The 14,668-nt window shown below is 46.7% G+C and overlaps 1 protein-coding gene across 1 annotated transcript in view; it reads left to right on the forward strand.

Annotated features, from left to right (window-relative positions):
* The window catches only part of LOC142476413 (CD276 antigen-like), a 37,569-nt gene extending 23,144 nt beyond the window's left edge, over positions 1 to 14,425 (forward strand). Inside the window, exons 7-11 of the mRNA XM_075581794.1 lie at positions 5,393 to 5,441; positions 9,322 to 9,669; positions 10,661 to 10,939; positions 12,095 to 12,205; positions 13,249 to 14,425. Coding sequence (XP_075437909.1) covers positions 5,393 to 5,441; positions 9,322 to 9,669; positions 10,661 to 10,939; positions 12,095 to 12,205; positions 13,249 to 13,319 — 858 coding nt within the window. The 3' untranslated portion in view covers positions 13,320 to 14,425. The remainder of the gene's footprint in view (positions 1 to 5,392; positions 5,442 to 9,321; positions 9,670 to 10,660; positions 10,940 to 12,094; positions 12,206 to 13,248) is intronic.
* The last annotated feature ends 243 nt before the right edge of the window (positions 14,426 to 14,668 follow it).

Consider the following 14,668-nt stretch of genomic DNA (forward strand, 5'->3'; position numbering starts at 1 on the left):
TATAATAACACACAGAGCGAAATAATAACATGCAGAGCAATATAATAACATGCAGAGCAATATAATAACATGCAGAGCAATATAATAACACGCAGAGCAATATAATAACACGCAGAGCGATATAATAACACGCAGAGCGATATAATAACATGCAGAGCGATATAATAACATGCAGAGATATAATAACATGCAGAGATATAATAACATGCAGAGCGATATAATAACATGCAGAGCAATATAATAACATGCAGAGCAATATAATAACATGCAGAGCAATATAATAACATGCAGAGCGATATAATAACATGCAGAGCGATATAATAACATGCAGAGCGATATAATAACACGCAGAGCGATATAATAACACGCAGAGCGATATAATAACATGCAGAGCGATATAATAACATGCAGAGCAATATAATAACATGCAGAGCAATATAATAACATGCAGAGCAATATAATAACATGCAGAGCGATATAATAACATGCAGAGCAATATAATAACATGCAGAGCAATATAATAACGCGCAGAGCAATATAATAACATTCAGAGCGATATAATAACATGCAGAGTGATATACAGTAACACGCAGAGCGATATAATAACATGCAGAGAGATATAACACGCAGAGCGATATAATAACATGCAGAGCAATATAATAACACGCAGAGCGATATAATAACACGCAGATCGATATAATAACACGCAGATCGATATAATAACACTCAGAGCGATATAATAACACGCAGATCGATAAAATAACACACAGAGCGATATAATAACACGCAGAGCGATATAATAACATGCAGATCGATATAATAACACGCAGAGCGATATAACACGCAGAGCGATATAATAACATGCAGAGCGATATAATAACCTGCAGAGCACTATAATAACACGCAGAGCGATATAATAACCCGCAGAGCGATATAATAACACGAAGAGCAATGCTGGCCCCTTTGTTATTGAAGGGGTTAATGGTATTGACTGCCATTTTTAGGTTTCTGACTCCCTTTTACTAACACCTGATGCTCTTTAACCACTACACTGATACACACATACTGTATTAACACAGATACACTGATACACACATTAACACACTGTTACACAGATACACTGATACACATACAGTACATTAACACACTGATACACAGATACACTGACACAAACACATTAAACAATATACAGATTCACTGATACACATACATTAGCACACTGATACACAGATTCACTGATACACACACGCACACATTAACACACTGTTACACAGATACACATACATTAGCACACTGATACACAGATTCACTGATACACACACGCACACATTAACACACTGTTACACAGATACACATACATTAGCACACTGATACACAGATTCACTGATAGACACACACATTAACACACTTACGCACAGATACACTGATATGCGCACACATTAACACATTGATACACAAATATGTGCACACATATTAACACACTGATACACACACTAACACACTCAGACACACACACAAACAAACAAACTAACACTGATTCAAAGCCTAAACACACTGATATATATATATATATCGGTTTGAGAAATATATATATAGATATACAGATGCAACTGCTGGTTGTAGACTGCTTGCCAAGGAAAATTCTTGACCATCTCACAGTAATTCGTGAGATGGTCCACAGCAGGCAGTAATGGCCCATCGGATTAACACAGCGGGGGTCCCTGCATTTGAATGGGACTCGCAGCCCAGTAGGATTCACTCAGTGTGCATTGAAAATGCAGGGACCCCCACTGTGTTAATCTGATGGGCCATTAGTCTGGCTGCAGGAATCTCGAAGCATGAGATGGGTTTAAGGGCAGAATTCACGAGGCAAGCAGTCTATAACCGGCAGCTGCATATATGTATATGTATATATATATATAATATATATTATATTATAGTACATTTTCAATGCACACTGAGTGAATCCTAACGGGCTGCGAGTCCCATTCAAATGCAGGGACCCCCGCTGTGTTAATCCGATGGGCCATTACTGCCTGCTGTGGACCATCTCACGAATTACTGCGAGATGGTCAAGAATTTTCCTTGGCAAGCAGTCTACAACCAGCAGTTGCATCTGTATATCTATATATATATTTCTCAAACCGTTATATGCGTGTCTGTTTGTCCTGTGTCTCCCTTTGTCTAGGGGCAATCGCATTGGACCTTTGGCCTGTCACTCCGCCTCAGGCCAATGAGATGGCTCCCTTGGCCCGCCCGCCCGCCCCCGCACACCTCTCATTAGCCGGTGTGGTCTAACAGTGACACACACACACACACACACACACCTCCCGCCCAGGTAAGTAACTAAACCACCGCCTCCCCTCTCAGCGCACACCTCTGCCGCCGGGGCCTCCAACCCCTGCGCCTCCCCTCCCTGCACACACCCCTGTGCCTCCCCTTCCACGCAAAACCCCTGTGCCTCCCCTCCCAGCGCAAAACCCCTGTGCCTCCCGCTGCCTCCAACCCCTGCGCCTCTGCCCTCCCTTCCCGCATTGCCTTCAAGCTCACACCCCGGCCGCTAGAGTCAGCGGGGGAGCGGCCGCACGGGAGCGAGCGCCCGGGACAAAGCGGGGGAGTGGACAGACGGCCGGGGGAGTGGCCACAACACACTGCCTCCCGCCTCAGAACCACGTGGGAGCGGGCGGACGGGTGAGGGAGCGGCCAATGCATGCACGCGCCCCCGTCTGCAGACATCCACAACAGACGGAAGGTTTCGGGGGGAGACAGACGACCGGCAAACAGTGGGTGAAGGGGGAGCAAGCGCCCACATGATACATTAATTGTCACTTACCTATCCCCCTTGCCTACCGCACCCCCCCATCACTTCCCCCCCTCACTCCCCCCCCTCCCTTCCCCCCCACCCTTCCCCCCCTACCCCCCTCCCCCTTCCCCTTCACCTCCCCTCACCACCCCCCCTTCACCTCCCTTAACCCCCCCTTGACCTCCCCTCATCCCACCTCCCCTCATCCCACCTCCCCTCATCCCCCTCCACCTCTCCTCACCCCCCTCCATCTCCCGTCACCCCCCCTCCACCTCCCATCACCCCCCCTCCACCTCCTGTCACCCCCCCTCCACCTCCCTTCACCTCTCCCTTCACCCCCCCTTCACCTCACCCCACCTCCCCTCACCCCACCTCACCTCCCCTCCCCCCCACCTCACCTCCCCCTTCCCCCACCTCCCCCCTTCTCCCACCCTTCCCACACCTCCCCCACCTTCCCCCATCCCCCTACCTCCCCCCATCCCCCACCTTCCCCTTCCCCCACCTCCCCCTTCCCCCCCCTTCCCCCCCCTTCCCCCCCCTTCCCCCCCCCTTCCCCCACCTCTCCCTTCCCCTTCCCCCACCTCCCCCCTTCCCCCACCTCCCCCTTCCCCCCCCCTTCCCCCACCTCCCCCCTTCCCCTTCCCCCACCTCCCCCTTCCCCTTCCCCCACCTCCCCCCTTCCCCTTCCCCCACCTTCCCCCTTCCACCACCTTCCCCCTTCCCCCACCTCCCCCTTCCCCCACCTCCCCCTTCTGCCACCTCCCCCCTTCCGCCACCTCCCCCACCTCCCCCCTTCCCCTCCCCCACCTCCCCCCTTCCCACTCCCCCCTTCCCCCCTTCCCCCTCCCCCTTCCTCCTTCCCCCTCCCCCATTCCCCCTCCCCCTTTCCCCCTTCACCTCCCCTCCCCTCCGCCCCCCCTCCCCTCTGCCCCCCTTCACCTCCCCCCCCTTCACCTCTCCTCTGGCCCCCCTTCACCTCCCCTTCCCCCCCTCTTCCCCCCCCCTCCACCTCCCCTCCGCCCCCCTTCACCTCCCCCCCTCCCCCCCTTCACCTCCCCTCTCCCCCTTCACCTCCCCTCCCCCCCTTCACTTCCCCTCCCCCCCACCTCCCCCCCTTCACCTCCCCCCCTTCACCTCCCCCCTTCACCTCTTCACCTCCCCCCCTTCACCTCCCCCCCCTTCACCTCCCCCCCCTTTACCTCTTCACCTCCCCCCCTTCACCTCCCCCCCTTTACCTCCCCCCTTTACCTCCCCCCCTTCACCTCTTCACCTCCCCCCCTTCACCCTTCCCCCACCTTCACCACCTCCTCCCCTTCACCTCCCCCCCTTCACCACCCTCCCCTTCACCTCCCCTCCTTCACCTCCCCTCCCCCCTTCACCTCCCCTCCCTTCACCTCCCCTCCCCCCCTTCACCTCCCCTCACCCCCCCTTCACCTCCCCTCCCCCCCTTCACCTCCCCTCTTCAACTCCCCTCCCCCTTCACCTCCCCTCCCCCCTTCACCTCCCCCCCCCCTTCACCTCCCCTCCCCCCTTCACCTCCCCCCCCTTCACCTCCCCTCACCACCCCCTTTCACCTCCCCTCCCCACCACCTCCCCTCACCCCCCCTTCACCTCCCCTCACCCCCCCTCACCTCCCCTCCCCCCCTTCACCTCCCCCCCCCTTCACCTCCCCTCCCCCCTCTTCACCTCCCCTCCCCCCTGCAACTCCCCTCCCCCCTTCACCTCCCCTCCCCCCTTCACCTCCCCCCCTTCACCTCACCCCCCCCTCCCCTTCCCCCCCACCCTCCCCTCTTCACCTCCCCTCACCCCCCCTTCACCTCCCCTCCTGCACCGCCTTTCGGCCGCACTCCCGCCTCTGCCTTTCGCCCACCCGCCCTTCTGCCTTTCACCCGCCCACCGCTCACACCCCTGCGCCACACAGCCGCCGCACGCACTGAACACACACCCGCCGCCTCTCACCCACCCCACACACTCGACACACACCTGCCGCCTCCCGCCACTACTCACCAACATCACTGACCAGCTGTCGCCCGCACTCGCCTCACACCCTAGCAGGACCCCGACCCACAGCCAGCACTCACTACCCACGCTCCACCCGTACTGAACACCCACCCGCCGCCTCACACACGCTCACACCCTAGCAGGACACACGCCTCACATTTTTACATCACTTATGTCACCAAAATATACATTGTACTGTGGTGTGTTTACAATAAACCATTTTTATACAACATCGTATTACATTTTCTTCCATCTTTCTTTTCAACATTATTATCCAACCTTTACAACAAATAGTCACCTATTGTTCCACCATTTATAAGTAATACTACCTATTACGAATTTACATCCCGGACAACGCCGGGTATATCAGCTAATATGTATATATATTTGCTGACACACACAGAGTACACTTACACAGGTACACACGCCCGTATACTGTTATATATATATACTGCTTGCATTAGACGCCAGCACTTTTTTTTATTTGTGTGTTCCAGAAAACATGAGAAATGAAAAGGATGGTAACATTTCTTACTCTTGTTACATGCAAATCCTATCCCCATTTTATAAATAATATTTCTTCTACAGATGAAAGGGATCTTTGCTTTGTTCATGGTGATATTGGCTTGCAGTGCAGGTAAGGGGCAGATGCACACAACAAAACACACATTGGATGGGAGACAAAGTCAAGTCTGCTTGCTCCACATTATTATGCAGGAGGGACCTTTGTCTCTTAGCAAGTCAGCATCACCACTCAGTGCGGTTATATGGGGTAATAGGAGGAGTTATAGGGAGAGGTTATATGGGGTAATAGGAGGAGTTATAGGGAGTAGTTATATGGGTAATAGGAGGAGTTATCGGGAGCAGTTATATGGGTAATAGGAGGAGTTATAGGGAGCAGTTATATGGGTAATAGGAGGAGTTATAGGGAGCAGTTATACGGGTAATAGGAGGAGTTATACGGAGCAGTTATATGGGTTAATAGGAGGATTTATAGGGAGCGGTTATATGGGGTAATAGGAGGAGTTATAGGGAGGGGTATATGGGGTAATAGGAGGAGTTATAGGGAGCAGTTATATGGGGCAATAGGAGGAGTTATAGAGAGGTTATATGGGGTAATAGGAGGAGTTATAGGGAGAAGTTATATGGGGTAATAGGAGGAGTTATAGGGAGCGGTTATATGGGGCAATAGGAGGATTTATAGGGAGGGGTTATATGGGGTAATAGGAGGAGTTATAGGGAGGGGTTATATGGGGTAATAGGAGGAGTTATAGGGAGCGGTTGTATGGGGTAATAGGAGGAGTTATAGGGAGCAGTTATATGGGGTAATAGGAGGAGTTATGGGGAGAGGTTATATGGGCTAATAGGAGGAGTTATAGGGAGAGGTTATATGGAGTAATAGGAGAAATTATAGGGGGGGGTTATAGGAAGAGGTTATATGGGGTAATAGGAGGAGTTATAGGGAGTGGTTATATGGGGTAATAGGAGGAGTTATAGGGAGCAGTTATATGGGGTAATAGGAGGAGTTATAGGGAGCGGTTATATGGAGTAATAGGAGGAGTTATAGGGAGAGGTTATATGGGCTAATAGGAGGAGTTATAGGGAGCGGTTATATGGGGTAATAGGAGGAGTTATAGGGAGCGGTTATATGGGGTAATAGGATGAGTTATAGGGAGTGGTTATATGGGGTAATAGGAGGAGTTATTGGGAGAGGTTATATGGGGTAATAGGAGGAGTTATAGGGAGCGGTTATATGGGGTAATAGGAGAAGTTATAGGGAGCGGTTATATGGGGTAATAGGAGGAGTTATAGGGAGCTGTTATATGGGGTAATAGGAGGAGTTATAGGGAGTGGTTATATGGGTAATAGGAGGAGTTATAGGGATAGGTTATATGGAGTAATAGGAGGAGTTATAGGGAGAGGTTATATGGGGTAATAGGAGGAGTTATAGGGAGAGGTTATATGGAGCAATAGGAGGAGTTATAGGGAGAGGTTATATGGGGTAATAGGAGGAGTTATAGGGAGCGGTTATATGGGGTAATAGGAGGAGTTATAGGGAGGGGTTATATGGGGTAATAGGAGGAGTTATAGGGAGGGGTTATATGGGATAATAGGAGGAGTTATAGGGAGCGGTTATATGGGGTAATAGGAGGAGTTATAGGGAGAGGTTATATGGGCTAATAGGAGGAGTTATAGGGAGCGGTTATATGGGGTAATAGGAGGAGTTATAGGGAGCGGTTATATGGGGTAATAGGACGAGTTATAGGGAGTGGTTATATGGGGTAATAGGAGGAGTTATTGGGAGAGGTTATATGGGGTAATAGGAGGAGTTATAGGGAGCGGTTATATGGGGTAATAGGAGAAGTTATAGGGAGCGGTTATATGGGGTAATAGGAGGAGTTATAGGGAGCTGTTATATGGGGTAATAGGAGGAGTTATAGGGAGTGGTTATATGGGTAATAGGAGGAGTTATAGGGATAGGTTATATGGAGTAATAGGAGGAGTTATAGGGAGAGGTTATATGGGGTAATAGGAGGAGTTATAGGGAGAGGTTATATGGAGCAATAGGAGGAGTTATAGGGAGAGGTTATATGGGGTAATAGGAGGAGTTATAGGGAGAGGTTATATGGGGTAATAGGAGGAGTTATAGGGAGGGGTTATATGGGGTAATAGGAGGAGTTATAGGGAGGGGTTATATGGGATAATAGGAGGAGTTATAGGGAACGGTTATATGGGGTAATATGATGAGTTACAGGGAGAGGTTATATGGGGCAATAACAGGAAAAGGGAGACCAAAAAGCGCACCAGCAAAAACGGAGCAGGAAGGACCCAAAACGAAAAAATGATTAAAAGGGCACTTTAATGTGACAAGAGACCCATCCAACGCGTTTCGAACGTCACAGCGTTCTTTTTCAAGGATAAAACACAATGTAATAACATCCATTAAATACCCTCTTACCTGTGGGCCGTTTCGCGCCAAAAAACGGAACCTGATGACGTCATGACGCTACGCGCGTCATCGCGCATGCGCAGAGCGACCCAGTGCCGTTCTAAGGGCAAAGGAAGTCCCACAGGCAGTGTGGCCATCTTGGTTAAGGGCAAGCCATAGAGAATCACTGACCCACTGATACAATAAACATCCCTATGACGCATACACGCAGTGCTAATCACTGTGCATGCGCATTGCGGCGATGCAGACATCAACAAAACTAAAATCAAAAGTTTAAGAAAAATAGAAAAAAGAAGAAGAAAAGCATTCTATTCAAAGGGAAAATGTAAAAACAACAATAATAACTTACATCTTATGCTAAGACATAAAGGGAAAATAAAGGTATAAAACATATAGCCACAAATTTACGAAAAGTAAAGTAATTTAAAGCATCTAAATAACTTGAAAAACATGTAAATACATGAATACTGCATAACATATAATGTATATCTAGAACCTAGGAACCAGGGAAATATGTCCACATATAGTACATATAAAACATTGTATAATAAAACTATCATCAACATAAGACATCAAAAACAAGTGTATTGTATACTATATGAAACTTTAAGAAACTTTACAGGGCTAATTTGATCAATCCATTTGTCGTTTAAGCAAAATTGACTTGAAGTGTAAATAACTCATGAAAATTAGCATATTACAAAAAATGGGTTAACTGCCAGTCAATATTCAGACCCATAGGGAAGCGCGTTTGGAGAGTGAAAATCCAATACGCCTCCCTACGGTTCAGAAGGTTGACATGATCCCCTCCTCTAAATTTACAATGAACTAATTCAATTCCCAGGAAGGAAAAATTACTTGTTCCTCCCTGACCACATTCTGTGAAGTGTTTGGAAACAGGATGATTAGTGTCTTTCAATCTTATGAGCCTTAAATGCTCTAACATCCTGACCTTAAGAGCTCTAATCGTTCTACCCACATATCTTTTGCCGCAACCACATGTTTTGCTGGTGCGCTTTTTGGTCTCCCTTTTCCTGTTATTGCATAATTGTAGCTTCACAGCTTGCCTACCTACCACCAGGATGTGAGTATTGCTTATTTTCAGGGGAACCTGCCGATGAGACTGAGGGTGAGTGGGCTTGTACCATCTACCACCTGTCTTCAGGAGGATAGTACCCATACTATTGCACATTAAGTACTATATTATTCTTATTAGTACCCTGGTTTAGTGGTTTGGCTTATTTTATTCATTGCACCTGCATTTGAGCGCTTTAGCCTACTTTCCATATATGGGGCAATAGGAAGAGTTATAGAGAGCAGTTATATTGAGCAGTAGGAGCGTTTATTGGGAGCGGTTATATTGAGCAGTAGGAGGAGTTATAGTGTACAGGAAGGAGTTAAGCTGAGAATGGTGCAGATAATTCAAACAACGTTCCTTTACGCTGGGACACAGACCTCAGTACGGGTGACCCTAATAAGTATATTATTATAAGGCTACTAAACTTTCACGGTAACCAACTAGCAGCGTGTGTGGCGCTAACAATGTCTTTCTTCCTGTCTCTCCTAGATATCCCAAAAGAACCACAAAGGGTTTATGCCATCTCCGGTGTTGACCTCACTCTGCCATGTAAGGTGACAAAGCTGAGAGGTGCCTCCTGGTTTTCTCTGTACTGGTTTCACCGGGAAGGCCGCATTTACGTTCCAATTTACTACTACCACTATTACGGGATGAGATTCCCGGTGAAAAGCGGCCACGTGCGCAATCGGACAGAGATGTTCCCAATTCTGATCCACCAGGGGGACGCTTCGCTGACTCTGCGGCGCGTGAGGCGGGCAGATGAAGGGAGATACATCTGTCTGTCTCTCATTAACAACAAGAGCATTGTTATAAGGGACATGGACGTGGAAGTTGGAGGTGGGTGAGACACAATCAGATAATACATCGATCAGACGATAGATTGACAGATATGTAGAGTGATTACTTATTGGTCAGGAAATGGACAGATGTACTGATTAATGAATATAATTATTATTATTTGAAATAGTAAGATATAGACTGATGAAAACATTGATATATTGACAGATAGAAGAGATATATGTAGATGACTTATGGATGTATAAGCAAAGATTATGAACTATTGATCAATACATGCCATGTAGGTGAATATTATTATTATTATTATTTTTATTGAAAATAGTAAGAGACAGACTACTGGATACATTGGTATTAGTGGCAGACAGATTGGTTGATACGTAGATGATTGACATATAATTGTTGGACAGATGGATGGATAGAAAGATCAATATTTAGATAGATCAACAGACAGATACTGTAGATAGATAACCACACATAGCCAACAATTAACATATCAGAATATTGCAGTGGCAATTTATTCCTACCCTGAAAAACCTATAGCCACAGGCAAGTTGTACTTAACCAGAATCTCCTACCTCAAACGCCAGTGACTTAACATGTGAGCCATTCTTCCAATGTGTTCTTATATGGTGTGGCACATGGATGGATAGAGGTAAGTTGGTTAACGGGAGAGAGATGGTTAATTGGTGAGTTGATGGGTGCATTGCTTGATTTGATAGGTGGATTTTTTAGTGGGTGAGTAACTGGATCCGTAGGAGAGGGAATTGATTTATAGATAAGTAAGTTAATCAATGGGAGGGTGGATGAGCGAGTGGATCCATGAGTCGGTAGCTTGCTTAGGGTATTAGTAAATAGATTGATGGGAGGGTGGATCCATTAGTAGATGAGTGGGTGGATTCATGGTTGGGTACATCGAGTGACAAAGAGTTTTGAGTGAAGATATAAATAGATAAATACACGTGAGAGTACAAAACTGTACAGTATGCAGTTATAGATATCCTTACAGGATCCCTGTGTTTGTTACTTTCAGCAGCCTACAGGTTCCCCCAGATCGAGACAATGATGTTGACCCCAATTGTCCTACTACGATGTCACACAGACGGAGGATACCCTGCTGCCCTGGTAAAATGGCACGATGGTAAGCAGGGGACCTTCCAGGCCCTGAGCACCATATATACCCCGGGTGAGGAGGAGCTGTTTGAAGTCAAGAGTTATCTGTTACTGGTGGTGAAGAGAGATCAAACCTTCTGCTGCTCCGTCACCAACTCACGACTACACAACACAGACACCACCTGTACCATCCTGAGAGGTATGTACCTGCCGGCAGCACATTCCACAGCTGGAGTCATCCGGCCGGAGTTAGTAAGCCGGTTCCTGGAAAATCACAGCGGTGGCCATCTTTAATAGGCCCTGCAGATAATGTATATAAACTATTTCCCAGCCATGCTGTCCCCCTCCCACCATACCCCGGAGGAGGGGTGATGGTTATAGGGAGGGATAGGGTTAATGTGGGGAGAGAGTTTTAGCAGGAGGTGGGGTTGTGTCATTTAGCTATATATAGTATAGGTGTGAGGGAGGACGTACCTATCTCTACGGAAGCCAGCAGGATTGGCAGGAATCCCTCAGGTCCTATTTTTGGGTTGTTGGGTTGTGTCACGCACGGTTTGGGGGGCAAAACATATTAACTTTGTGTTTAAAAAAAAAAGAGGGGGGGGGGAGAAAAAGAAGAAACTCAAAGCAAAAATAAAAGAAAAATCAACAAAAAAACAATGATCAAAGATGACAGGGAAGTCCGGTTACAATGTTAAATAGCGGAAAGTTTGTCACAGCGGGAGGTGGTCGGACTGGTCAGAGAGGACCATGGGATGAATGATTGGTTGGACTAATGGTGGTTCATTGGGGGAGGAGAACTCAAGTCTGGGGCAGCAGCGGTGGGTCAGGGGGGTCATCCTTAAAGGCAGACATGGAGTATTACTGGGCTCAACGGGTCAGGGGCAGAGGTGAAAAAGTGGGAGTGGAAATTGTTTAGGGCTAATTGTGGTATGGCGTCCATCTGACCTGTCCTCAGTTTTTCACTGGTTCTTGGTTAATAAAAAGGCGGTGGCCTGTCTGATCTCCATACAAGGATGTCCACGTTTGATTGAGAAGGGATCACTGTGGCGGGCTGGAGCGAGGGGCGCGTTATCGAGGGCCCACGGGTCATGATAATAAAATGAGCGACAAGGATGAAAACCAAAATTTATAAAAAAATGTTCCTTGGACAAACAATATATGTATATATTTTTTCCAAGTCTACGTGGCATTGTTTCTTTTAATTATAAATGAAATACCAACAACAATAATTATTAATAATAACATTGTAATATAGAATAATCCGATTAATGATAAAAGCCAAGCGAAAGGGGAATAAAGCAATGTGTCAGATATGGTCCCCCACGGGTAACCACTCGTTCTTATATTGCAGTGCCAAGCAGGGAGAGATTCAGGGGGCCGTGCTATGTTCTGCTGGGGACCCTCATTCTGTTTGTGGGGATCTGGGTGGCTTACACGATGAAGCTGTGTCACTGGAGGGAAGGTAGGAAACATGTCCTCTCGTGCCAGAATTCAACCCGCCGTGTGTGTCTGGGGTCTGTACTTCGGTTTAGAACATTTAGTGGCGGACGTTTTTCCGCCACTCACCTTGGCACCGGGACGTCTCTCCACTGGCTGCTTTGCCGTCAATGTAAGCCCCTAACCTCACCCCCTACCCTAATACTAACGTTACCCCCTACCCTAATACTAACCTCACCCCTTACCCTAATACTAACCTCACCCCTTACCCTAATACTAACCTCACCCCTTACCCTAATACTAACGTTATCCCTTACCCTAATACTAACCTCACCCCTTACCCAAATACTAATGTTACCCCCTACCCTAATACTAACCTCACCCCTTACCCTAATACTAACCTCACCCCTTACCCTAATACTAACCTCACCCCTTACCCTAATACTAACCTCACCCCTTACCCTAATACTAACCTCACCCTTACCCTAATACTAACCTCATCCCTTATCCTTAAAAGCCTTAACCCCTTACCCTAAAACCTTTGCCCAAAGCCTTACCCTAAAATCCCATACCCTAAACCCTTACCCAAATCCCCTACTCTAAAAACCTTAACTCCTTACCCAAATCCCCTACCCTAAAAACCTTTACCCTTTACCCTAAATCTGCTATCCTTAACCCCCTGCCCTAACTGCTAAATTAACCCTTAAATTAACTGACCTGGTTGGCGAAGCGTCCGGCAGTCGTGGCAAAGGGTCCCTTGCCTGTCACCGGCGGTGACTTGGTCGCGACGAGATCTCTGATTCCGCTTTCCTTCACTTAAATTGTGAGGGACCCTCCTCCCCTGAACATACACGTGCTGTAATCTATAGTAGAACTGCGTATGACAACGCAACTTTTTCTCCACCGAGACAGAGTATCGACAACATTATTCTCATGCGTCTCAGCACTCTGTCTGCGTGATACAAAATAAGAGTATATTGCCCCGGTCCCATTCAGGTTATTGCTGACGACATCTTTGCTTCTATGTATTACCCATTCATTGAATTGTTCCTTCTGTCTGTTTCCTAGGCCAGAGGCGTCCCGCAGTTTGCTCACCATATTGGAACAAACAATTACAGACCATTGGTTTGGTCCCATGAAGATAAAGTGTGTGACCAAGAACATTGCTATTACCAGCTAACAAACAGTGGGGGACTTCAAAGGATATATCCGTCAATAAAACAGACGCTTCATACAGTCCGGCCCGTTCTCACGTCTTCTGTTTGCGCGTCTCCCTCTGCGTGTTGTTCGATTACAATTCCTCCTTAAACCATTTGGGTCAATATATCGATGATGTTATTGTTGTTGAATTGAGATGTAAAAATGATCGAATTTGGGGCATAAAGACGGGTTTGTGGTGGTCAGAAAAAGGGGTCACGTGTAAGATTTGGGAATACAATTAGATTGTAAGCTCTTCGGAGCAGGGACTCCTTTTCCTAAATGTTACTTTTATGTCTGAAGCGCTTATTCCCATTATGTGTTATTTATATTATTTGTTATATGATTGTCGCGTGTATTACTGCTGTGACGCACTATGTACATTAATAATACAGAAATAAAGATACATACATACACACACACACATACATACATACACACACACACACACGCATACACACACACGCACATACATAAATACACACACACACACGCACATACATAAATACACACACACACACACACGCATACATACATACATACACACACACACACGCACATACATACATACATACATACATGTCACGAAATTGTGACCATTATTTTATTCTTTCAGCAAAATTCACTGCCTTTGGAAATCTTCATTTATGTCGAAAAATGAAATGAAAATCATGAAACAAACGTTTCTGTACAAACATCTAAAATACATTGGTACAAATATTCACCGACTGCAGTGGGATACGGTCAGCATCTCTACTCCCAGATACAGAGGGGGTGTACACTATGTTTTAACAAGGGGCAGAGTGAGCGGAGGGCCGGGGAATAGTTATTTACTGGGTTTAATGGGGGCGATTAATGTCTTTACAAAAAAAATCTGTCATTTTAAATAATGTTTCAACTTTTAATATTTCCATATTAAACAAACGTTTGGGGGGGTTTGTATCTAATTCTTTTGGTGATCAGACGTTGTCAGTCTTCAAAGTCACAGACACATCGTTCCTTTTCGTTCTGTTCTTTTCACAAACAAATAAAGGAAATTGTTTATTATTTGTATTTATTGGGAAGGGGGGGGGGTCCCTTTGATGGGTTTCTTGATATTTTTGGTGTTAGATTTACATAGATCATTATTCTTCAAACAATGTTTCGGCGTGCGATCCTCTATCCCCTCATAACGTCCCGCTATGACCCCCGCAAATACGCTTGCTATGTTCCAGGAGGGGGTGTAATATATTATACATTAGGACAAGTTGTTCCTCCTGTAGAGATGAAGATGGCCAAGAGTTGGTAAACA

This window comes from Ascaphus truei, unplaced genomic scaffold, assembly GCF_040206685.1.
Source record: "Ascaphus truei isolate aAscTru1 unplaced genomic scaffold, aAscTru1.hap1 HAP1_SCAFFOLD_1585, whole genome shotgun sequence".
NCBI classification, from domain to species: Eukaryota; Metazoa; Chordata; class Amphibia; order Anura; family Ascaphidae; genus Ascaphus; species Ascaphus truei.